The sequence below is a fragment of the Typopeltis vanoorti genome, chromosome 24, assembly GCF_054136105.1.
Source record: "Typopeltis vanoorti isolate ZY-2024b chromosome 24, IOZ_Tvanoo_1.0, whole genome shotgun sequence".
Lineage (NCBI taxonomy): Eukaryota > Metazoa > Arthropoda > Arachnida > Uropygi > Thelyphonidae > Typopeltis > Typopeltis vanoorti.
In genome coordinates this window covers 44,587,496-44,611,880 of record NC_143572.1, presented here as the reverse complement: position 1 = coordinate 44,611,880, position 24,385 = coordinate 44,587,496, and the positions used below count along the sequence as shown (strand labels likewise).

Genomic DNA, 24,385 nt, shown 5'->3' with positions numbered 1-24,385 from the left:
AATATGTCAGAAATCTGAGGTCATCCCACTGAGCATTCTTATAATTCCAGATGACTCTTGGTTGAGAATGGCTGTAGATTTTGTTCAGTGGGTGAAAGAGATAAGCAGGTTGTAGTCAAAATTATCTAAGGGAAAGAACACTCATGATATATTTGGAGGGAACAGTAGTAAGAAGGAGGAGGAGGTTCAGAGTGTTTGGAAAGTGGTTGAAGTTATCTGGTGGACATGCGAACAATTTGCATAAGGTCATTTGTGATGAAAAATGTCTCAGCATTTGTACCCACCTGGTCTGTGCAGTTGGAGAAGGTATTGTGGACATTAAAAATTGCTGAGGAAAGGTAACCTTACTGCTAGAAAAGTTGAACTGAAGAACATCAACTTTCAATGAGAGGAAGCCAAAGAGTTCAGAGTGGTATTGGTGACATTGGGATAGCAATATAGGAAGAACATGTTTAATACAGTGGTACAGAGAATTTCAGCCAAAGATCATAATCAGGAGATTCCAAGTTGAATGATCTTTGGCATGGTATCTCAGAACAAATATGCACATATGCCACCTTTCAGCTGAAAGGAGTCTATGAGTGTTTTGGGAGAAGTTGAATATGGAGAGTTTGTCAAGAAAAAAAGGAGTTTGGGTTTGTCAAAAAAAAGCAGGTGGGGATTTAAAAGTTGCAGTGGATACTTAAAGTTGGAGCCGAGACCAAGTATATTTGTAAAAGGAATCTGGAAGTCTGTGGAGTTTGTTGACCAAGTCGACTAACCTACATACTCCTTTGCAGTACTTTGATTTTCACATTTGTTATTAATGGCAATTATTTCCACACCAGTATTCCTCTTTCAAACCTGTTCCGCATTTTGTTGCCACTTTGTCAATTTTCTTCAATTGTTCACAGCTGCCATTAGTTCTGCTCGTTACTGACAAGCTCTGATGCAGTCTTGACCTGGGAGATTGCCAGACAGGGAATTTTCAGTTAAGGGGTTATACAAAACTGTAGAGCAGATGAGGCAAGCTAAGAAGCCAACTTGGAACATGAAGAGGTGTGTGAAGGCAGTATCGGCGTATGAGGGTTAGAAAAATGTCAGATGTAAGTTAGACGAGTAGCATTAAGCAGGAACTGAAGAAAAGTTGGAAGATATAACAAGGGCAATGATCAACATGCTCAAGAGAAAAGTCCTGCCATCTCAGTATGAGGATGGCTAACTTAAGTTGAAAATCATAAAAAGTTTCTTCACATCCTAGACATGATTCAAATTCAGGTCCTTCCAACCACAAGGCATTAATACTACTGAGCTAGGAGGCTCCTTAGAGAAGCCACAGATGAGTGACCAAGGTTGCGATAGGTCAGAAATCCTAGAAAAAGAGATCAAAAACCTGTGAATTATGAAGGCTACTAAAAAGAAAATGTTTATCATATCTCCTAAGTTGTCTGCATGGTTAGCCAAGCTATGTGCTTTGCAACCTTTGCCCATGTCTGGGGAAGGAGTGTCCTAGGTTTGATTCCCGGCGATGACGTGAAGAGCTCAAGGATCTTCCTCTGCCGTAGCCAAGTTAGCCAGTCTTGGGCATGGACAGCAGGATTTTTTCCAGTTCATCTGGGGTTTTTCATCCCACAAGCAGGCAAACTGGCCCCATGAACACACAGGCTACAGTCATAAGATATAGTATGGCAAGGATGGCAACAGGAAACCACCTTGCTCATAATCATTTCCCTAGTATGGTAGCATATAGCTATCCCCCACCAGTCGTGTAGCTGAGGGTATAGAATAAAATCTCCTATGTTACTGAAGATGTTTTATAAAGATTAACCCTGAAGAGTAATACATGGTAAGAAGGGAGAGAAAGGAGTCAGCAACTCACCTAGAAATTGTGGGAGTGGTTAGAAAGAGTGCAAGGACTAGAATTTTTGGCTAGAGTAGTGAATGAGTTGCCAGAGTCATTTGCAAGTGCTTTGTCAGTGAATGAGTTCAAGGAGAAACAGGTATTGTGTGAATGTTTAGTGCAGGCCCCTCAACAAATGACTCAATATAAGGTGACAAGAAATAAGATTCTATGTTAAATATCTGTGAAAATAGAGTAGTTTCAAAAGTTAAATGCAAGATCACATTTTTTTTTTTTTTAAACTGGAACTTTCTCTTTACAGAACCCTTTCAAAGCTATTTTATTAAATGGTTGATATGAGCAATAAAAAGAAAAAACTGAACATTCATTACCCTTTTGACAAAATTGTCTGCAAGATTATCAAACCCTCAACAAGCCACAGTACTACTAATGTACAATAGGCTTACAACTTTTTGTAGTGAGATTTACATATGCATTGACAGCTTGTTCAAGAACTAGGACTATGGGGGAAAAAAAAGGTCAGCTATGTCTAATAAACCATATCATGCCAGTGGTAGAGTTCTTGGGTAGATCGTTAAATCTATAACAATTATATTTCCATTGAGTATACTCAATGAAAGTGTCATGCACCTAGTTCACTCTGCACTCACTTAGCTAATGCATTATAGTCTGCCACAAATTCCAAAAAATTTCTCCCCTGCTCACACAACCTCTTTATGCAGATTCCAGGGAAAGCCTTTTGTTCAACCTTGTCTACCTCATTCTATGAAAAATCTTCACATTCTGTTAAAAATCCAAAATTCCCAGGACCATACTGAGATAATGCAGATATTACATACTCATTTTAAAACATAGGTAAATTTAATTCCTTATATACCTCCTAACTCACTATTCTATTCCCCCCTCCCACACACACACTCAAACTGAGCAATTTATTAATGAAATACTAAAGAGAAATACCAACTAATGTTAAGTTGATTAAATTCTCTATAGTGGTTACCACCACAGTTATTCCTGCCAATCAAGTGACTATATTGGCATGCTTTTTTACTCATGACTGATTACCATTTATCTTATAGCATCTACATTCATCCATTTCATGAATACCTTATTTAGCTTCCTGAACATGTAGAATAAATTCAAACATTGCTGGTCAAATAGATGACTAGCATGAAAGCAACAGTGACACATTCCAAGATTGTTCCATTGTGTAGCTCTAAGCCCTCTCTTGAGCTTTCCATAATTACCAGCCCTCCAGTTTTGCATATCCTTTCATTGTAGAAAGGATAACCTCATATGGATAACCACTTGGAATTATGGCCAAAACGCTAAAACTGAAACCAGTGCTGTGTCACTGGTTTCAGTTAGTCACGTGTTCTGGCTATCTTGCAGGATGAAACCCATGAAACGGGTTTTCTGGGAGGAAAACCTTGCTACTTCTGTATGAGACTAGATACTTCACATTCTGTTGAAAAACCCTTAACAGATTATGTTCCATGTGGTATTTGAACCAAAATCTTTCCAGGTGAAATTCTTTGCATGGAGGGTGGTTGAACTGTGGAATGCACTGCCTGATAGTGGTGAGAGCAAGAACAGTCAATGAGTTTCGACTCCATGGAGCCTGAATAATAATAATGATGAGCTACAGACTTATATCCACCTGATGAAATCAAATCCAAGACTATTCAAGTACCCTCCATTATATATTGCTTATGGGCTATTGTCTAGCTCATTTTCTTTGGAATAAAAAAGATCCATGGATAATATATTACAATAATTAATCACCCATAATGATTACTTATTTGCCTATACATTTCCTTATCACCATCCTCCAACTGCCAGGCCTATCACATCCTGTACCTCCATACTGCCTCTGAAGCATTATTAATATTTCTTCTTGACATCTCTACCTTTTGCAGCTAACTCCTGCCATTATTAATAGCACTGCTCTGTTGTTTTCCTTCTACATATTCCATCAGAAAGCCATTTTCATCTGACCATTTTTCCCTTATTCCAATTTTTGGGCATTACATCAATACAATTTCATCCTTTATTTCTGGTATTAACATTCATCAATAGCAATGTGTCAATACTAGTTATAACCCATGTCACCTCTCATCTGCAAGATCTCACCTGCCTCTGACCATTCTTCTATTAATTATACCATGCAATGCTTTCCCCAGATTCAAATACTCTTTGCATCCTAGGCCACCCCAACTACTTTCATAAAAATATTCATTACATTTTAGTTTCTCCTATCCTATACTTTTTACTTCAGATCTCTTGTTCACTTTTGTCAATAGCCTTCTCTCCAACAACCTCTTGACTCAAATCCATTCAAATGCAGTCTGCTCACAGTTCTATCCTTCTCTCATCCCATAAATGTTATTTATTTTCCATCTCAGCTCAGTGGACACCTGAACAGCCCACCTTTCCTACCACATATGGCCTTTCAAAACTCATTTTTCTTCACAAACAAGTCATTCCTGTAACTACCACAAACTCTTATATAAAAGATAAGAATGTGCCTTTCTTGGAAGAGACCTCTAGTTCAATTCTCATCACAAATCTTTGTGGACTTTCAATTGCAAGAATTAGCTGGTGATGGAAGAAGTTTATTTTCCACTTGGTTAGACTATGATAAATATAGTTTAATCCTTTACCCACGTGTAGGCAAACAAAGTTTGCAATTGAAGTATCATCAGGACTGAGGAAACTCGTAGTAAAGGTGAACCAAGCTTCCATCACTCCTTGTCTCAGTATCTCCCATAATGCAAAGCACATCTCCTTGCAGAGGTGTATAAAACTATGCATTAAGGGAAGGGCCACTACCCAGACTGGTTTCAATCTTTATTGAGGTCTCATCAGTGTAAGGCAGACCCAGTAGTGGTGATACTAAGGCAGAAGCAATGGAGAGGTCATATTTACTTATACGAGTTGCCAAAAGGTGTGCCACCTTATTAATTTACTCTGGATTTAGGGAAAGATGTTGGAAGTTTATTTTGCATTTGGTTAGACTATAATAAATTTAGTTTAATCCTTTACCCAAGTGAAGGCAAACAAAGTTTGCACCTGAAGTAGTTCAGGACTGAGGCAACTTGTAGTAAAGGTGGACTAAGCTCTCATCACTCCTTGTCTCAATATCTCCCATTAATAATGAGGAGGTACACTTTTTGGCAACTCGTATAAGTAAATATGACCTCTCCATTGCTTCTGCCTTAGTATCACCACTTCTAGGTCTGCCTCCCACTGATGAGACCTCAATAAAGGTCGAAACCTGTCTGGGTAGTGGCTCTTCCCTTAATGCAAAGCTTTATACATGTCTGCAAGGAGATGTGCTTTGCATTATGGGAGATACTGAGACAAGGAGTGATGAGAGCTTGGTTAACCTTTACTACAAGTTGCCTCAGTCCTGACGATACTTCAATTGCAAACTTTGTTTGCCTACACTTGGTAAAGGATTAAACTAAATTTATTATTAATTAGCTGGTGAAAGTAGCAGGATTTTTCTTCTAGAAACTATACAGGCAATCTGAAGCGATGCAGATACAGTGAGAAGGCACAAAGGAGAGTTAAAAATCATATCAGGACCAGAATGTAAATTATGAAAAGAGATCAAGAATTTGAAGACTGCAGACACTAACCAAAAAAAAAGATTGGCCTGCAAATTTCTCAAAGGATCACAGTAGATGAAATTTACTTTTAGAAGGTAAGGAGAGGACAAGAGGGCATCCATGGAAGTTGAGAATGAATGCAGTCAAGGGGCAGAAGCTAGATGTCCCTCATGGGGACATCTAGCTTCAGTATATGATTAGAGTAGCTTGCCTTAGGAGGTGATAAGGGCAGATAGTGAGAATAAATTCAAGAGAAATTATAACAGGCAATGTGAGTAATGTGGCTCTCAATGTGTCCTTGACTCCTGAAGAGTCCCTTGTAATGATAAGAATCAGCCACAAAGTATGTACTCAAAAATACTATTGGAGGATGGTAGGTTGCATGGAATGTCCTCTTGCAATAAGAAGCCACATAATTCCTCTTATCCAAAGTCTCAATCACACCGTTCATCCTCCCTTCTGGAAAACAAACCTTTATCTATCCCACTCATTATTTACACCTCTAATAATGAGATCATTAGACAGTATATAAAGAGCAACAGGTTAACAGGAGAAAAAAAAAAAAAAAATCTTACATTCTGTTGCATCTCATCCCAAGCAAGTTTATAGTCACTGCTGTCATACTTCTTCAGAGCATCTCTCATTTCTTTTTCCAAATATTCTTCTACCTAGAGGAGGAAAAAAATTCAGTGAAACAAAAATTAAATGAATTAGTCTTAATATACTCTTTTTCAGGTTATCTTGGAAGTAGTAAAATAAGCTACATTTCTAGCTCTCTCTTTTTTTTTAGCATTCATACTATAGGCTTACGCTGCATAAAATAATTCCTTAAATTTTTTACATTATCACACTGTGTGGCACTTGGCATATAATTATTTTACTACTCACTTGCAGACACTAGAATTATATGTTTTATATACCATTAAACTGTTAGCGAACTTATTTTTGAAAAATAAAATTATCTATGACATGGTCTCCAAGGACTGCTGTCATAGTAACAGCGAACTAATATCCTGCTAATTTTGGAAGCAGTATAGCCTGTAGTATATTTCTTTACTTCAAGATAGCCTGAAATAGTTTAAAATAAGTATTCTTACAATAAATAACCATATATTTGCAGTTCTCCACAAAGTCCAGGAATACACAAGCTATTTATAAAAATCAGCTTTATCTTGGCATCTGTGTAGTCTTACATTTTACAAATCAGTAAGTTTAGAATTAATGCATTTAGGCAATATTTAATGAAGGAATAAGAGGAATTTCTTGTAACATGCTTTTAACTGGGTTCATGATCAGACCACCTCCTCCACCATGCTTCTAACAGCCAACTTCCTAGAATGTAATTCAATAAGAACACTGCTTTTCTTGGATGCCTCAACTCCATTTAATATACTGTTTTTCAAATAATGAATCCCAATGTATACTCTATATTCTGAGCAAAGCACTTAGTTTTGTTCTGACTATGCATTACCCACCTCAGGGGAGTGCAGAAACAAAATTTGAGGAAACAGAACACTCAAAAGCATAGCTTTTGATAGTGTGATCCCATGATCACATGATCCCAGAAACTTAAAAGTGTGGACAAAGAAAAAAATTTCAAATCTAAGAGCGAAAGGAATAATGAAGACGACAGAAGATGCAGTTGAAGAAACAGTACCAGAAGAAGAGAAGATCAAAAAGAAGTGGATTAGACAAGAAACACTGAAGTTAGTACAGGAGGAAAGAATGTTGAAGATAAGGGATACATCAGAACAAGTAAAGGAGCAATATAGAAGAAAGTGTAATTAGGTGAAAAAAAAAAAAGCAGTCAGAATGGATAAGATGAAATGGTTAGAAGCCCCTAATGCAATAATATAGAACAGCATTATGGAGAGCATAAAACTAGAAGGGTGTAAAAAATGATTAAAACCATTAATAGAAGATGGCAACCAAAACAGACAAAGATGAAAAAAGGCAAAGTATTGATGAATAAAGATAAATTGTACAGCAGTGGACAAGATACTGTAGTGAGTTATATGAAGAAAAACTAGATTCAGATGGTGTTGGGAAACTGACTGAAGAATTCAAGCAGATATCACTACCAGGTAATGAGAATGATATGGACATTTTAAGAGGAGAGGCAGAAAAAGCAATAAGATGGCTAAAACACAAGGGCCCTTGTAATGATAACATCACTGGAGAAATTATTAAATATGGTAGTGAAAATATGGTTACAGAAATGCACCAACTATGTAATATGGTATGGAAAGAAGGAAAAATGCCAGAGGAGCAGGTGAAATCTATATTAGTGATATTATAGAAGAAAGGAAATAAGCTAGAATGTAAAAATTATAGAACAATTGCCTTGACAAGTCATCTTGGTAAGGTGATAAAGATGATATTGACAGAAAGATGGAGGACACAATTGGAAACATACCTTGCAGATGAACAAGCAGGATTTAGGAAAAATAGAACTACAATTCAGATTTTGACAATGCAGTTAATAGCAAAGAAAGCTAGGAGAAAAAATAAAAACATATGCTTGCTTTGTTGATTTTCAGAAAGCATTTGATAGTATTGACCAAAAAGTGACATTAGCAGTGCTAGAATCCTATGGAATTGGCAAAAAACTAATAGCTATATTAAAAGACGTTTATCAGAATGCAGTTGCAGCAGTTAGAATAGTTAATGATTTGGGGAAATGGTTTAGAAGAAGCAGAGATACTAAACAGGGTGGGACCCTGTATCACCAAGCATTTTCATTGCACATTTAGAAAGAGCGATGGATAAAATGCAAAAGGAATATCAGTACATGGGATGAGAATTAACAATCTGAGATTTGGACTTGTTATGAACATGGAAAAAACAAAGACAATAGCATTTGGTGAGAAGAACATGAAACAAAAGATACAAGTGGATAGAATTGATATAGAAAATGTAGAACAATTCAGATATCTGGTAAGTAAAATGACTTCAGATTTAGACTAAAAATAAATAAAAATCAGGATCACAAAGGGAAGAACAAATCTGAAGAATGAAGAGCTCTATCGGAAGATACAACCAAAGGAGAATCTAATGCAGAAGATTATACAACGGAAGCTGCAATTATTTGGACACATCTGCAGAATGAGCGAGGACCAGAAGATAAAGACATTCACATTTGGTATTATGGATGGTGTAAACAGAAGAGGTAGATAATACAGAGAATGGATAGACTGCATAAAGGACTGGTGAGGAATAGGTGTACAGAAACTGCAACACTGTGCACTGGACAAAGAAAGGTGGAAGAAGATAGTGAAGGAGGCATTGGACGCCAACAGGCAGTGAGCCCATGGTTCGTGATGATGACTTCCACATGCTTTCTGAACATTTGCACAATCTTGAACTGTCATGTCAGTTATGACAGCATGTTTCCTTCTCATGTTTAAATACTTTATATTTAAATAAGCCTCATAGTCAATCAGAAAATCTCTTTTCCTGTATATCCATACTCTGTTTTATTTGGCCTCTAAATAAATATCTGCCACATCTTCCCACACATACATACTACATTGAGAGCTTCATGATCTTTTTGAAAAACCCATGCTGTTTACTTCTTTGTCATCCATGCTGACCTATGCAATGATTTGCCTTTCATCACCATTGCTGACAAAAAGCAATGAATTTATGATAACATTGGCTAAGAAATTTATCCAAACACTGCATTCTGCACATAGATCTCACAGCAACACTCACTCAATCTACCAATTAGGCAATATCGGCACATATTTAAATATAAAATTTACTTATCGTGCTGCAGTCCACATAACAACCAATATTTAACTTGTTCCACTTAGTGGTACAAATTAAAATACTGAAGACTCGAGTACATGAAAGGAAGGGAGAAAACAAGGGGTCATCAGTGGACATGTGGTTAGTAAGGTCTTTATTATTTGTGACACCTCCAAAGACTTCGCAGGAGGACACCTATTGTACAACTCTCCATCTCCACCACTACACCGAACCTCTACTACCAATCATCTACATCAGCGCCATTTATTGCCCACCATAACCACCACAGCTAGTATTTTTTTTGTCTGTAAATTGGTGTGTTCTGAAGGGCCGATTTGTCTGTATGCAGGATGAAAAACCAGAGTTTCAGGGAGAAAAAACCCTGCTACCTCCATTTGAGATCGGCTAACTCAGCTTCGATTGAAAAAGTCCATATAAAGATTCCTCCTATCATGACGAGATTTGAACTTGGGCCTTTTCCAATTGAAGGTCACAACGTACCATCATTCTTCCAATTGCACTACAGAGGTGCTACAAAGCATTTCGACTAGAATCTTTTTTGGAGGTGGTGAATTGGTGGAATGAGGTGTCAGGTGGTTGTGGGTGCTTCAATGAATGAGTGTTGAGAGAAGTATGATAGGTATAGTGTGAATGATGGCTAGTGTGCCAAAGGATTGATCTCCCACGATGAGTACGACTCCATGGAGATACTAATATAATAATGTTGGCTCAGTTACATATAGAAATGCAGCAATTTCACATGAATAAAATTACTTAGATTATGCTATGTGCATAAAAATACCTACCTCACCCCTGTAGACATATGCAAGAATACCTGCTACTAATTCAGCAATAAAAATTATGCCAAGAAGCACAGCAAACTAGGGGGAAAAAAAAAAGAAGCATTATGCAGTTTAGAATATGACCTAATTCAGAGATACTATATTTTAAATAAAAAAGATAATTTACTGACATTTTTGCCTTCACACCAACATGTTCAGGAGCATGTACATCTATACAAGAATAGAAGATAAGCTACAGCTCACTAAAGAATCAGTTGACTAGTTTAGTTATAAAATTAATCAACTAATTATTTTAGTGAAGATAAATGCAAAATTTATCTACATTAAAAAATTAATCAAGTTTTTAAAATAAAGTATTGATCACTCATGTTTAATGGCATAAGGAAATAAAAAAGTGGCAATTAATGGTCATAGAGTACATTTCTGCAAGGAGTCATTATGAGCATTATACAATAACCTAAATTTCATTAACAGAAGCGTATGCATACAACATTAAAGCATACCATAAACACATTCACAACAACTAGAACATAATAAGGTGTAAAATATTCTCAATCTAGCTAACCATAAGTTATCATTCATTATTATCTGATGAATAAAACAAGGAGAAAGATGAATTAATGGTCTAAAAATATTCTAGTGTCCCTAATCAGTTGCAATTATACTGAAGGCAGATAAGATTAAATCAAAGTCTAAGATCTTTTGAAACTAAAGAGATTAGTCCATTAAGAAATTATAATGCATACTTATTAGAAAGCTAACAAGTATGCATTATAAAGCAAGAAAATTAAAAATCATTTTCCCAAATTCCACACCATCCTATTTATACATATTAGGATGATTAAGTATTATATTATCTACTGAATCTCCCTGACATATTCACAACTGACTCAGAATGCAATAGCATTTTTTGTCTGTGGATTTTTTTTAATCTAATCCAGAGCCACTTTTCTGGTCCTATATTATAATAAACATAAACAAATCTGAGTGAAAACATGAGTTCCTCTAACCATTATTCACACAGTAGCTACATTTTCCCCTTACTCATCGACTATTCTCCAAGGAAGGACCAGGTACTCATGCTTTGCTAACTACTTAGATTCTGTAGGTAACCTTCTGTTCCATATTGAACTGACAAACTCCTTTAGAAAATTATTTCTATTACATTCCCCATTTTTCAATTATCAACTAAACTTTGTAGCCAAACTTTCAGCATCACAGAAGAATTCAGACTTCCACATTCCAAAAAACCCAGGAAACTAAACTGACAGTCATAGGTGCAACTATATCAAAGCTTAAAAAAGCTTTAAAGAACTTATTTAGTTCAGTGTTCAAATGATCATTTGAACCATTTTATCCACATTAAGATTTTACAAGATTGTACATGAGCTGATATTTAACGTTAGAAATTTTTCCACTTGGTTCTACTATAAATTAAAGATGCCAAGAAATTACATTTTTGGTTTAAATCCTTTATCCAAGTGTAGCAAACGAAGTTTATGCCTGAAGTAACTTCAGGACTGAGCAACTGGAAATATGATTTCTGCATTACTCCAACCGTGGCATCACTTCTTGGTCTGGCTCCCCCCTGATAGGACCTCAATAAATGTTTAAACTGGTCTGGGTAATGGCCCTTCCCATAATGCAGAGCATTATACATGTCCATATGGATATGTGCTTTGCATTATGGAATACTAAAGGCAAGTGATGCAAAGTCATTAGCTTCTACATATGAGTTGCCCAAGTCCTGAAGTTACTTTGGACACAAACTTTGTTTGCTTACACTTGGATAAAGGATTAAACCAAGAATACAATTCCTTGGCATCTTTAATTCAAAGCAGATCCCACAGAGACCAATACTTGGACTTGTATTGTTTAACCTTTATATTAATGACATTTTTAATGAATTGAAAGGGGAATTCTGTTGTTTGCAAGCAAAGTTGGAAAAGGTTATTAGTAATAACAGAGTTGTGGTAGCCCTCCAAGAGGATTTGAATAAATAGGCAAATAAATGGGGTTCTCAGTTTAATGCAGATAAATTGAAAGTCTTGAAGTTTGGGATACATCGATGGGAGGCTGCATACTATACTGGAGGAAGAAGTGGGAAAGGCAAGGGATCTGGGAGTGATAGAAACCTGAAATTTAGGGAACATACTGCAAAAGTGGTGAAGATAACTCAGAATTGCTGCAATACTGAGGACAGTAACCTGCAGAGAAGAGTTGTCATTTCATTGTATAAATCTTTGATCAGACTATACCCAGACTACTGTGCTCAAATTTGGTCCAAGTTTTGAAAGGGATAAATTAACCATGAGAAGAGTGCAGGTGGATAACAAAGATGTCAGGACTGTACAATGTTTTCTAGAGTCGGCTTCCCACAATGAGTCTTGTGACTCCATCGGGCCTATATCTTAATAATTAGAAGCATTTGATGGGGCAATTGTATACTTCAACCTAGAAGATGAATTACGGAGTTCCCAATGTTATATAGCTCCCTTTGATAGTGGATTTTTTTTTTTTTTTTTTTTTTTTTTTTTTATCAGCCTGAAGTGGGTGAAAGGAGTATGGTCACTAGATCAGTTTCTAAATACTGTAATAATGTCGATTTAGCTGCAGTTTAAAACTAACAGTATTTAAATTTTTTAATAAGTAAATATTTCTTCTTGAGTATCTTAGGATATCATCGGTACAGTTATTACAAACAATACTAGGAATAACATACAGAGCACATGCTTATAATGGAATCCCACTATGCATGCAGTAGAATGTTATAGAATTAAATTAGAATATATCTGATATAATTAGAAATAAATTAAATTAAATTATTAAAATAACATACATAAATTTATTTTATACAATTGAGGATGACAATTTCCCAGACTTCAGGGATAGTATGAATGTCATTATGGTTTAGACTGGGTCTGTGATGCAAGGCTTCAGCACTTTCTTTATATAAACGCCCATGTTTATGTAAGGATCTATGTAGAAGTTTGGTGTTTTTCCATTAGATCCTATGGTTTGGGTTTTTCAACTCATGTTGTGCAAGGCCAGATTTGTGTGGTTTGATAAGATGGATATGTTCTTGATGTTCAGAGATGCGTTTATTAATAGATCTTCCTGTCTGTCCGTAGTAAGACATCTTATAAGAACAAGGAACTTCATAAATGCCTGGTAGCATCAAAGGTGAGAGTTTGCCTTTAGAAGGCAGTAAATTGTAGATTTGGTTGATTGATTTGTAGGTAGCAACAAGTTTGTATTTCTTCATAATTTTTGACAGATTCGGAAATGCCTTTGAGATATGGTATGGGAGTCCTACGGGCTTGTTCTTGTCTATAATGATGCATAGGGGAGTGGCTGATGATTTTTTGAGTTGTTTTTGGATTGTATCCATTTAGTATGGTTGTATTTTTGTGATTTCCAATTCTTTTTAAAGATTCTTTGGAGGAACAAAATCTGTATGCACAACATAGAGTTGTAAACCCAAACAATAAGATCCAATGGGAAAAAACAAACTTCTACATAGATCCTTATATAAACATGAACATTTATATAAAGAAAGTACTGAAGCATTGCATCACAGACCCAATTTAAACTGCAATGTCATTCTTACTATCCCTAAAGTCTGGGAAATTGTCATCCTCAACTATATAAAATAAATTTATTTTAATTTATTTCTGATTATATCAGATATATTTTAATTCTATAACACGATACTGCACACATAGTGGGATTCCATTGTAAAAATGCACTCTAACTATATGTTATTCCTAGTATTGTTTGTAATAAGTGTACTGATGATGTCCTAAGATACTTAGGACAAAATATTTACTTATTAAAAAATTTAATTACTGTGGTTTACATGTGAATGTTTAGTTATGACTACTCCACAGGTTTCACTATATAATAACTGCAAATTAATGTGGTACTGGTTTGAAACTTTGGATGATACTATCAAAAACTAGACTAGTTAATGCCGAAGAACTGCACTGTACTTAGATGTGTTCTACGAGTTGAAAATTAAACTTTACAAACCAAAATTAATTTTAAAAATCCAAATTTTCTGCAGATTCCAGAATAGGAATAATTCTAGAATTGTTTTTGCTCCTTAGACAACTTCAGTAACCAAAACTGGAATAACAGATCAAGAAACAAAACAGTAAAGCCCAAATATAGCAAAAATGATCACAGGAATAGCTTTTTTTTAAACCACAAACCCCATGGATTCTAGACTAAATGAAATGGGTATGCCCATCGCATATGAAACTCAAACTATCCTTTAAATGCATTCAACATGTCCATATTCATTCTACTCACTAACTACTCAAATGCAAAGCACTTCCTCACTTCCTTGGTTTACAGGAATCTGTTCTTTTTCTACTAGTCCCCCACTATGAAAAAAAATTTTTCCATAACCTAGTATCACCTGATCAACTTATGTCTTAAACCATATCTTCCTTCCTCCTCCTAGTCAAAGATTCGAAAACTGTATTCTCTCAATCTGTCTTCATACCCCGCATTCCATAAACCAGATATCACCTTAATCTTCTTTAGAACCCTTTCTAATATGTTTTCGTCCACATGAATATGACGTGACCAAGAATACACACAATCCACGAGGCTTGATCATTGTCTTATACAATGGAACCATCATTTTTCTTTCATGTCAAGGTCCTCTGAATTATTGCCATACCAATGCAATGACTTTACAATTTGGCGTAGAGAAATATTTTATTTCCCCACACCAAATCTAAACATTGCATTCTATTCTTCCTACCAAAATTTTAGAACCTTCAACTTTACAAAACTAAACTGACAGTTCTAATACCATCTATTCAAATCCTCCTGTAATATATCTACTTGACTCTTTATTCTTTTCCAATTTGGAATCTGCAAACAGCTTCATGTTTTCAGTTAAATCCATCACAGTATCATTAATATAAGTTAAAACAGCACTAAAACAGACCTGACTTATTGAGTTGGATGGGTGATTATCGAAGTATTTAATCCCATCCATTCCTATTTTGTACATCAATTCTATTAAAAGAATTTGCAAAATCAAAGCATATATACTGCTTAGAAAGAAGTCTAAACAGTCATTGTCCCCACCTTAAGATGTAGGATCTTTTGATTTGATAACTGTAGCAATTCTATGGGGCATATACTTTCCACAAGCATGTGATGTGTCTCTGGAATCTCAAATATGAGGATATGCAATTTACAGAGTCTAGTGCAGGGGTGGCCAACCTTTTATAGTTCATGCGCCAATTTTTTCATTTTTTAGTTAAGATGTGCCATACAAACCTATACCACTTTTCAGCCCTTTTAAAAAATGGTAATATGGATAACATATTACCATATTTTATGCATAAAATGATTTATTATATATATGGTAATATACACTTTTAGCAGTTTTAAATAAAAGGATTTCATATAAAGACAAGATAAACATGAATTATTTTATTGAGACTTTTGAAATTGCTAAGCTTGTAATGTTTGGAGTTAAATCAGTTACAGAAAGCATCAAGCAGTTTTTCGAATTTGAATCAGCCGGTCACGACCTTAATCATTTTCATTGATGAAAATGCTTGTTCAAATCTGTATTTAGTTCCAAAACAACAGATATAACTCTGAGAAAATTTTCTCAGTTCTGGAAAATGTTCACAGGGCAACAATCACCAGAAATTGATTATATCAGAAGCATCTGGGAGTGGTGGAAGTTCATTAAATTTCATTTTCAATAAAGAATTGGTTTTGAGATCAATAAGGTCCATTTGTATGTTACTAGGCATCATCATCAAGATTTTTTGTTCAGTAAGTGAAAAGGGATTTATAAATGCAAGTATGCAGTCTTCTTTGAGTTTTAATTTCATTTTGAATGCATCGATGTCATTTACTAAGCTAGGAAACTATTTGTTCTTGCCTTGCAGTTTCAAATTTAGATCATTGAAGGGGACTGGTAACATCAACTAAAAATACTAAATCAAATAGCCATTTCTCATCAACAGAGCTTTTTCCTCATGCAGCTCATCCTTCTCTTCCAGAAAATTATGAACACTTTCTTTCAGCTTCCAAAATCTACTGAGAACTTGTCCTTTAGAAAGCCAGCACACCTCACAATGAAGGATGAGATCACCATATTCCATATCTAGCAGTTCACAATATTCTCTGAATTCTCTTCTGTTTAACCCTCTTGCTCTAATTTTATTCACACACTTTACAACTGATATCATAACATGCTTCAAATTTAGAGTGTTTCCACACAGAGATTCTTCATGTATAATACAGTGATACTTTAGTAGAGAATGACCTAAAAACCTTTCAAGTAAAGTTACAGTCCCAGAAACCTCTACCTACCATTGATGGTGCTCCATCAGTGCAAACACTGATGAGCTTACTAGAATCTAGTTGTTGATTTTTTTAGACATGACTTTACTTTGTCAAATATGTCTGACCCTTTGGTTTTTCCATGAAGTGACTCAAGACCGATAAGTTCTTCAAAAGATGTTAAAATTACCATCAATTCATCTTATAAAAATGCTTAATTGGGCTACATCACGTATGTCAGCAGATTCGTCCAAGGAAAAGAAAGAACAAGCATGAACATGGTGTTTCAATTGCTCAGTAACATCATGGGAAAGTTCTTCAATGCATCTTGTAATTGTTTGATTGGACAGAGCAATTTGGTTTACTTTTCTTTCAACATTCTTATCACCAAGACATTTTGCAAATTTTTCGAGACAGGGCTTGACAACTTCCTCTCCATTAGAGAAAGGCTTGTTTTTTAGACAACACAAAGGCAATTTCATAAGACGCCTCCAGCATTGCCACACTTTCACAACTTCGTTTCACAAATATATTGTCTCTTTTTTATTTCTTCCTTTTTCTTAACCACACATTCTTTCCACAACTCAGACCCAGGAACTAACTTCAGTTTATCTTCTAATTCATCTCTATGTTTTCTATAGTGTCTGTTAAGATCATGTCTTCTATTATCTGAGAGAGTGCTTTCACAAACAAAGCACAACGGTTTTCCAGAAGGAACCGCAATAAATAAGAACTCATTTACCCACAGTTCATTAAACTGGTGCTTGCTATCATCTTTTGCTTATTTTCTTTTGCAAAGTAATGGGTAACTGACTGTAAAAAAAAAAAAAATTATTTCAAAAAGTAAAGCTTATTATTAAATAATTTATTTAAATTATTTTATCGTTTTAAACATTATGAATATTCAAAAACAGTTCTACAAGTTTAAGATAAGATTCCTGTTTTCATGAAGGCCTAATACAGTTCTATAAGTTTAAAAATCATATATATATATATATTTTTTTTTTTCATAGAGTTTTCATCTCTCTCTCTCTCGTAATATATTATGTCCAATGAAATACGAGATTGCTTCCAGCCATAGAACAGTCGATCAGCTGGCAATCACACACACAACCCAAACATCCTCATTATGAAAGCTTTGCTGATGATCAGTTACATTTTAGGAATAAACCTACGATACGCAAATAAAAAGGAAAAGATATTGTATAAAAAAAACATAAAAACACACCGAATAACTGCAGGTTTCAGTAATCAGCAAATTAGGGGAGCAGGCAAGAACTTGACATATGCGTTCAAAATGAAAAAATTTATTTTAAAATTTACAGAACTATATTAAGCTTTCATGAAAACAGAAATCTTATCTTAAACTTAAAGAACTGTTAATAAAAACATAAGTTCAAAAACACAATTGTTCACTCACATCGAACATTATGACACGAGAGTCAGCTGTAAACTGATCGAGTAACCGGTGATGCATGTCAGCATTTGCCGGTGCCTGTTGCTTCAAGATCAAACAAGTATAATAAGTACGCACTAGAATTCAGTGGTAGGTTAATTCTGTGTTTTTACACACACACACACAAAATTTTTTAAAATTTTTCTCTGGGGTTCAGTGCACCACTTCTAATAATGAAATGCGGCACTTTTGGCGCATTGCACCATAGGTTGGCCACCCCTGGTCTAGCGGATAGGAGGAAGAGGCATGATATGATAGAGACCTGCAAGTTAGTAAGGGATTATTATAGAATCAATATTGAACAGGTTTTACAGAAAATGGTGGGAGATCAGGGGAGACAACCAGAGATCATCCCTGGAAGCTGAATAAGGAGGGTGTGAGGAACAATGTTTTTTTGCATGCAGATTTGTGAATGATTGGAATGCCTTGCCTGAGAAGATGCCATGCCCTAAACACACTCAAATTTCTGCAGAAATTTGAGTGTGTTTAGGGCATGGTATGATGAGCTGGGTGTATGACAAAAGGACCTCCTAGATGAGCAACTCCATGGGGTCTTGGGATAATAATAATGACAATAAAACAGTATAGTAGCAAAAAATGAGAATATTCTTCTCGTTCACATGTAATGAGGTCCTGAACTTCGTGGGGTAGATGTCCATTGACCTCACTCGATGCTCAATTTTATTCCACAGATGTTCAATAGTGTTGACATCAGGGCTCTGTCGAAACCAGTCAAGTGTGGCGACATTCACATCCACAAACCACACAGTTACAGCAACAGCCTTATGACATGATGCATTGTCTTGCTGAAAGATGGTTGGCTCTGTAGAAATGCCACAAAGAAGCACTGCATTGTGCAGAATGTTCAGATACTTCTAGTTTAATATTCCTGACACCACAAACAAGTCTGGGGTCAAACCAGGGAAAACAAAAACTATCACACCATAACACAACTTTAAGCTTCTACATCCTATAGTACATACCACTGAAGACGCTGCACGTTAGTTCATGGGCAATGTGGGGCTTTCAGTCATCCTACTAGAGAAACCCATGTTGTGAGCTTTGTTTTTCTGAATATTTTTGTGCAGATTCACGTTCGTTGATGCACATACTGTACGTTCAACGTGTCAGCCGACAAATAGCAGTTTTACACATGTTTTTACACATAGCACCCTAAAGTTATATTTGGTGAGTGTAGTGGATTGGCCACTGTGGGTAGCACTTAGTTGACTCCCTGTACTTCCATCTCATTATGATATCACTGACTACTGACCTGGGCTGGTCCAATTTGCCAAACTGATAGGCATGCAATATGCATCCCATCACAACACCGCTTTCAAACTACCAGTTCTCATTTCACCTGAACATAGTTGCACTATAGGAGCACCATATTCCTCCAATCTATACCAGCTACAAAACAAAACTCATTACATGGCATGATGCACCTTGCCCATGGGATACCTGTTGACTTCTCTCCAAGCAGTGTATAGCATCATTATGCATCTCTCTCTCTCTCTCTCTCTCTCTCTTTGTCCAATATACTTTTATCACCATGCAGTGCATAAGTAAATTGGTAAAACTTAACTTAGATCTATGCTAATAATCAATACTGCTGTTATCAACTTATATCTGTATTCTAGCTCTCACAACCTCACCCACACTAACCACAACTACACCAGCCTATAATTTGTAGAATAAAACCTTACCACCTTTTTTCCCTCACCACAAAGGAGTGGAACAATTTTTCTACTCCTTTGGAGTTGTGTAAGAGACTTGTTAAACAGATATTAAACAAGAATGTGCAAAAAAAGAGGTCTGGAATGGATGGAAAAAGACAGCTGTATGCAAGAGATGGGTTGCATCTGAACATGGAAGGTCATAATCGATTGAAGATGTTACTGTTTTCTGAACAAGTTGAAATAATTGGGCAGGGAAACTAAAATTGAAAAGGTTGAGTGTAAGAGGGAGAAAATTAAGCAGTGATTATATATTTGTTGATCCTTATTCACGGAATAAAGTGGATAAAAATTGGCATGGGAGTACTGAAATTAGTGACATGTATATCATTTCTAAAGCTGGTAAAATGAACTAAAAAGGGAATCTGCAATTTTTGTATACCAATGCAAGAAGCATTCGAAATAAGAGGGAAGAATTTTTGGCATTAGTCAGTGCAATCTCACAAAAAGTTGTAGGCATTAGTGAAACTTGGCTGTCAGCAGAAGATGTGGTCACTGGAATTGAATGTGATGGGTACAGTATTTTCAGGGAGGATAGAAAAGATAGAACATGGGGAAGAGTACTGTTGATGATAGCTGATTAGCTGCAGCCAAAGAAAGTGGTATATCAAGATGATAGACATGTGAATGATAGTTCATTTGAGGTGGCCTGGTGTGAAATAATGACCAACACAACCAAATACACAGTTGGTTGCTGCTACTGGCCAGGGGGCGACATTGAATTCATGCATCAGCAAATTAGTGCAGGATTAGCAGTTATTATGGGGGCTTTTAATTATGGTAATATCAATTGGAAGGAGGAAATATCATGTGGCAAAAAGGAAATGGAATTCATACATCTTCTACGAGATAATTACTTGAAACAGTACATAACTGAAGGGACAAGTGGTGTAAGAGTGCTGGACCTGATCATTGGTTCAGAGGATATATGCATAAGTAAGGTGTCCTCGTTACCTCCAATTGGTGAGAGCGATCATGTGATATTGACTTGGGAGGTTGCAAAATTTGTGGATCTCTCTCTTAAGAAGGGGTACATACAGAACTACAGGTTAGGCAATTATAGCAATTGCTTCGGAGCTTGCAGCTGTCCCATGGCAGAACATATTGCAGGGGAAAGATGCTAGCAGTACATGGGATAAAATCAGCAGGTATCTAAAGGAAGGCAATATCAAATTGTGTCCCCATGGTCAGAAAGACAAACAAGGTAGGCATTAGATGGACAAGTAGTAGTATCAAGCTTGATCTGCAAAAAAAAAAAAAAAGAAAACATGTTATGGAGAATTTACAAGGAGAAAGGCGATCAGTACACCCATGAGCAGTACAAGGCTCAAGCTAGAAAGATTACCAGCATAGTAAGAAAAGTTAAATCAGATTATGAGAAGACCTTAGCCAAGGAGATCAAAGGTAATCCAAAAGAGTTCTTCCGCTATGTGGCAAGTAAAAGGAAGAATGACTTCGGAAGGATAACTTTAGTGGATGCTGATGGTATTGAGATGACAAATTCAGATGTAACAGTAGTTACTGAGTGATCACATTTCAAAAGTATCACCCAAGTGAGGATATCTCTGTACCAATAACCAATGTGAGAATTGAAGTTAAGAAATCGGAGGTACTTAGTATATTGCAAAATTTAAATGCAAACACTGCTGTAGGTTTAGATGGAGTATATCAGCTCAAGTGTTGCGTGAATGTGCAAAGGAATTGTCAATGCCTCTTACTTGGTTATTTAACTTAAGTTTGAACTCTGGTATGGTCCCTAGGGAGTGGAAGGAAGGCAAAGTAGTTCTTTTGCATGAAGGTGGCTCTAAAACTGCAGTAGTTAATTACAGGCTAATCACCATCTCGGGAGTGGTGGTATAAGTATTGGAAAAGTTGGTTAAAGACAAAATTCAAGAATGGGTGGGTCAGGATATGATACTCTATAAGGGCCAACATTATGGTTTTGTTAAAGGTCAATCCTGTCTTAGCAATTTATTAACTTTATAATAGAATGACCTGAGTTGGACAAAGGAAATGGCTACACAGTGGTACTTCTGGATTTTGCTAAGGCTTTTGACAGGATACCCCCATGGAATACTGTTGCACAAATTGGAGCAGATGAGGATGGATACTAAACTGGTGATATGGAAAGGAGAATGGCTCAAGGAGAGATAGAGATACCAGACGGTGGTATATAGAGGAGCAGAGTCCAGGATGAGGCAGGTGACCAGTGGTGTGCCTCAGGGCTCTGTGCTTGGGCCATTGTTTAATTTGTACATAAATAATATAGGAAATGGCTTAAAGATATTCAGTTGTTTGCTGATGATGCAAAGTTGGGTATTGCAATAAAAAAATCAAGCTGATGTTGAGAGTTTGCAGGATGATTTAAATAAGCTGGCAAAATGTAATGGATGTCAGTTCAATGTGGAAAAGTGCAAAGTTATGCTTTTTGGGATTAAAAGATTACCAGCTGTGTACTACATTGATGGAACAGTACTCCAAGAGATTGATGAAGCTAGGTACTTAGGGATGTTGGTGGATAGGGAGATGAAGTTCAGGGGACACATTGCTAAGGTGTCCAGGATTGCACATAGGATTACTTAGTTATTGAGGAACACACTAACATCCAGAGATAAAGAGATTATTATTCCCTTTATAAAGCGTTGATACTTCCACATTTGGATTACTGTGCTCAAGTCTTGTCACCTAGATTCCTTGGAGATGAGGAGGGAGGTTATGGAGAGGGTTCAGAGGAGAGTGACTACTAAGTTGAGTGGTGTAAAAAATGTTCCCTACATTGATAGATTGAGAGCTTGTGGATTGCAGAGGTCTGTTGATGGGTGGAGAAGAGGGGGATATGATAGAAACATTTAAATTACTAAAAAGGTTTTTTATAAGATTGATGCAGGGGGAAAATGTTTCAGCTGTGTGATAGTGATGGAAGAGCAAGAGATCATCCCTAGAAATTAAGGGAAAGTGTGGTTAACAAGGGTGTGAGAACAAGGTTTCAGCTGTGAGTTCTTTGTCTGTAAATAAATTCAAAAAGAGATGATAGATATTGTTTTGATAGTTTGGGTTTCCCATGATGAGTCTACTGACTCCATGGAGATACCTGTAATAATAATAATTATGTCAAGCTACTATTAACCCCCTGGAATGTTTCCTAACAACAGCAATATCAAAGTCCTATTGCCTTAATGACATCAAGTTTAATTCCCTATATACCTCTTGCTTACCAGTAATCCATTCTCTCACATTCCTTTATACTCTAGCTGAGAAGCTAGTCACTGCTGAGAATAACATTTCCTCATTAATTGTTCACTGAACACAGTGACTGTCCTCTGCAGTAGTTACCAATCTATAGTAAGATGATAATGGTATATGAGAATTTTACTCATTCTACTTGCCCCACAAGAAATTTTTGGCTCGATTTGCTAATTTATTATATTGCACTTCTTATCAACTGAGATCTTCCTGCCTCTGCAGTGTCCTTTGAGATTTCATGCTTAACACCTTCATCCATTTGGCACCAATACCTTCTTCAGCCTTTTGTTTTTCACAATATATTCAAGTATTCCCTTACATAGATTGCAGTTAGTGCCTAAGCAGTATTTGTAGCTGCATCCTAAACATTTAATCTTTGCTCCAGGAAAAGATTTTTCCTCAAGCACTCCTCCTGCAGAATTTCCGTAATTCTGCCTTTTCTATATTGCTCTTTCATACTCTTCCTTGTACCTCACCTTTCTCTTGTTTGTGGCATAATACTGCTGTTTCCACCACCCACACGCACACCTCCAACTATTCACTTTCAGATTGTCTTGTGAAGGATGCCATGTACACATTACTATCTTGTCATTCATACTTTGTTCATCTTTGAAAGTAGTAGTGGAGGCAAGCAACGACAAAACTTTTCAGATTTCTCCTTATCCTCACCTTTCATTATTATTCAACTCTCCATGGTCACAATTTTCTTTCCACATCTATTTTCAAAAATATCCTACAACACACTCATCCCCCACTATGAAAAAAAAGAAAGTCAAATGGCTGAAGTTTAAGCTCTTAAAAAAAAAAAAAAAAAAAAAAAAAAAAAAAAAAAAAAGCAGTATATAAGTTACATTAAGTATTAATAAAAATCACTTACTGTAGTAATCATGCAGTAACTTTCTTTAGCAGCACCACAACATCCCAAAAAGGCTATCAAAAAGATGACACATCCTACTATAATAAGAATTACTGGTGGAGAAGAATATGCATTTCCAATAATAACTCCAAAGTTTGCAGCGTTATGATAAACATAACTGCCTACTGCAATAATGGCAATTCCAGAAAGCTGTGGGAAAGAAAGATGTTAACATTAAAAAAGAAAATTCAATTAAAAAATTCTAACATTCTAAAAATGAGAATGAAATGTAAAAAAGCAAAGAGAATATATTGGTATTCAAACAAAAATTATACTAGGCATTTAAAATAACTTTTTATGTAGATTCTACTGAAAAAATGACAACCTTATAATTCCCAGAGATTATTGTGAGTAACATGGACAATAATTTGTTGGCTTGGTTGCCAAGTGGTTAGCATATTTGTTGTCCAACCAAGCCATGGGTTGAAATCATGGCTTGGTTGGAATCAAGCATGGATGTCTGTAATTATCTTTGAGGTGGGAAATTAATTTCATTTAGTGGTGTGAGATTACTGCCCTGCTAATTAAAGATTTAAAGTGGCTTCATTAGCAGGGCAGTGATTCATGAAAAGTTCCATGTTTTAGTCTATAGAGGAGATTTTCTGGACTGTAAAAAAAAATTTTTTCCCCCTCATCATGGATTTTAGTGCCAGGTGGCCTGTTCCAGTCTCATCCCATCTCTTTCTTGGTCTTCTGATTCTTC

At 36.0% G+C, this 24,385-nt stretch overlaps 1 protein-coding gene across 1 annotated transcript in view; it reads right to left on the bottom strand.

Moving 5' to 3' along the window:
* LOC150093143 (CD63 antigen-like) overlaps nt 1-24,385 on the bottom strand; it is a 98,713-nt gene that overhangs the window by 29,004 nt on the left and 45,324 nt on the right. The window contains exons 2-4 of the mRNA XM_090413426.1: nt 23,644-23,832; nt 10,011-10,085; nt 6,030-6,122 (exon numbers count right to left, since the gene is read on the bottom strand). Of these exons, the coding sequence (XP_090269552.1) occupies nt 6,030-6,122; nt 10,011-10,085; nt 23,644-23,832 (357 nt within the window). The remainder of the gene's footprint in view (nt 1-6,029; nt 6,123-10,010; nt 10,086-23,643; nt 23,833-24,385) is intronic.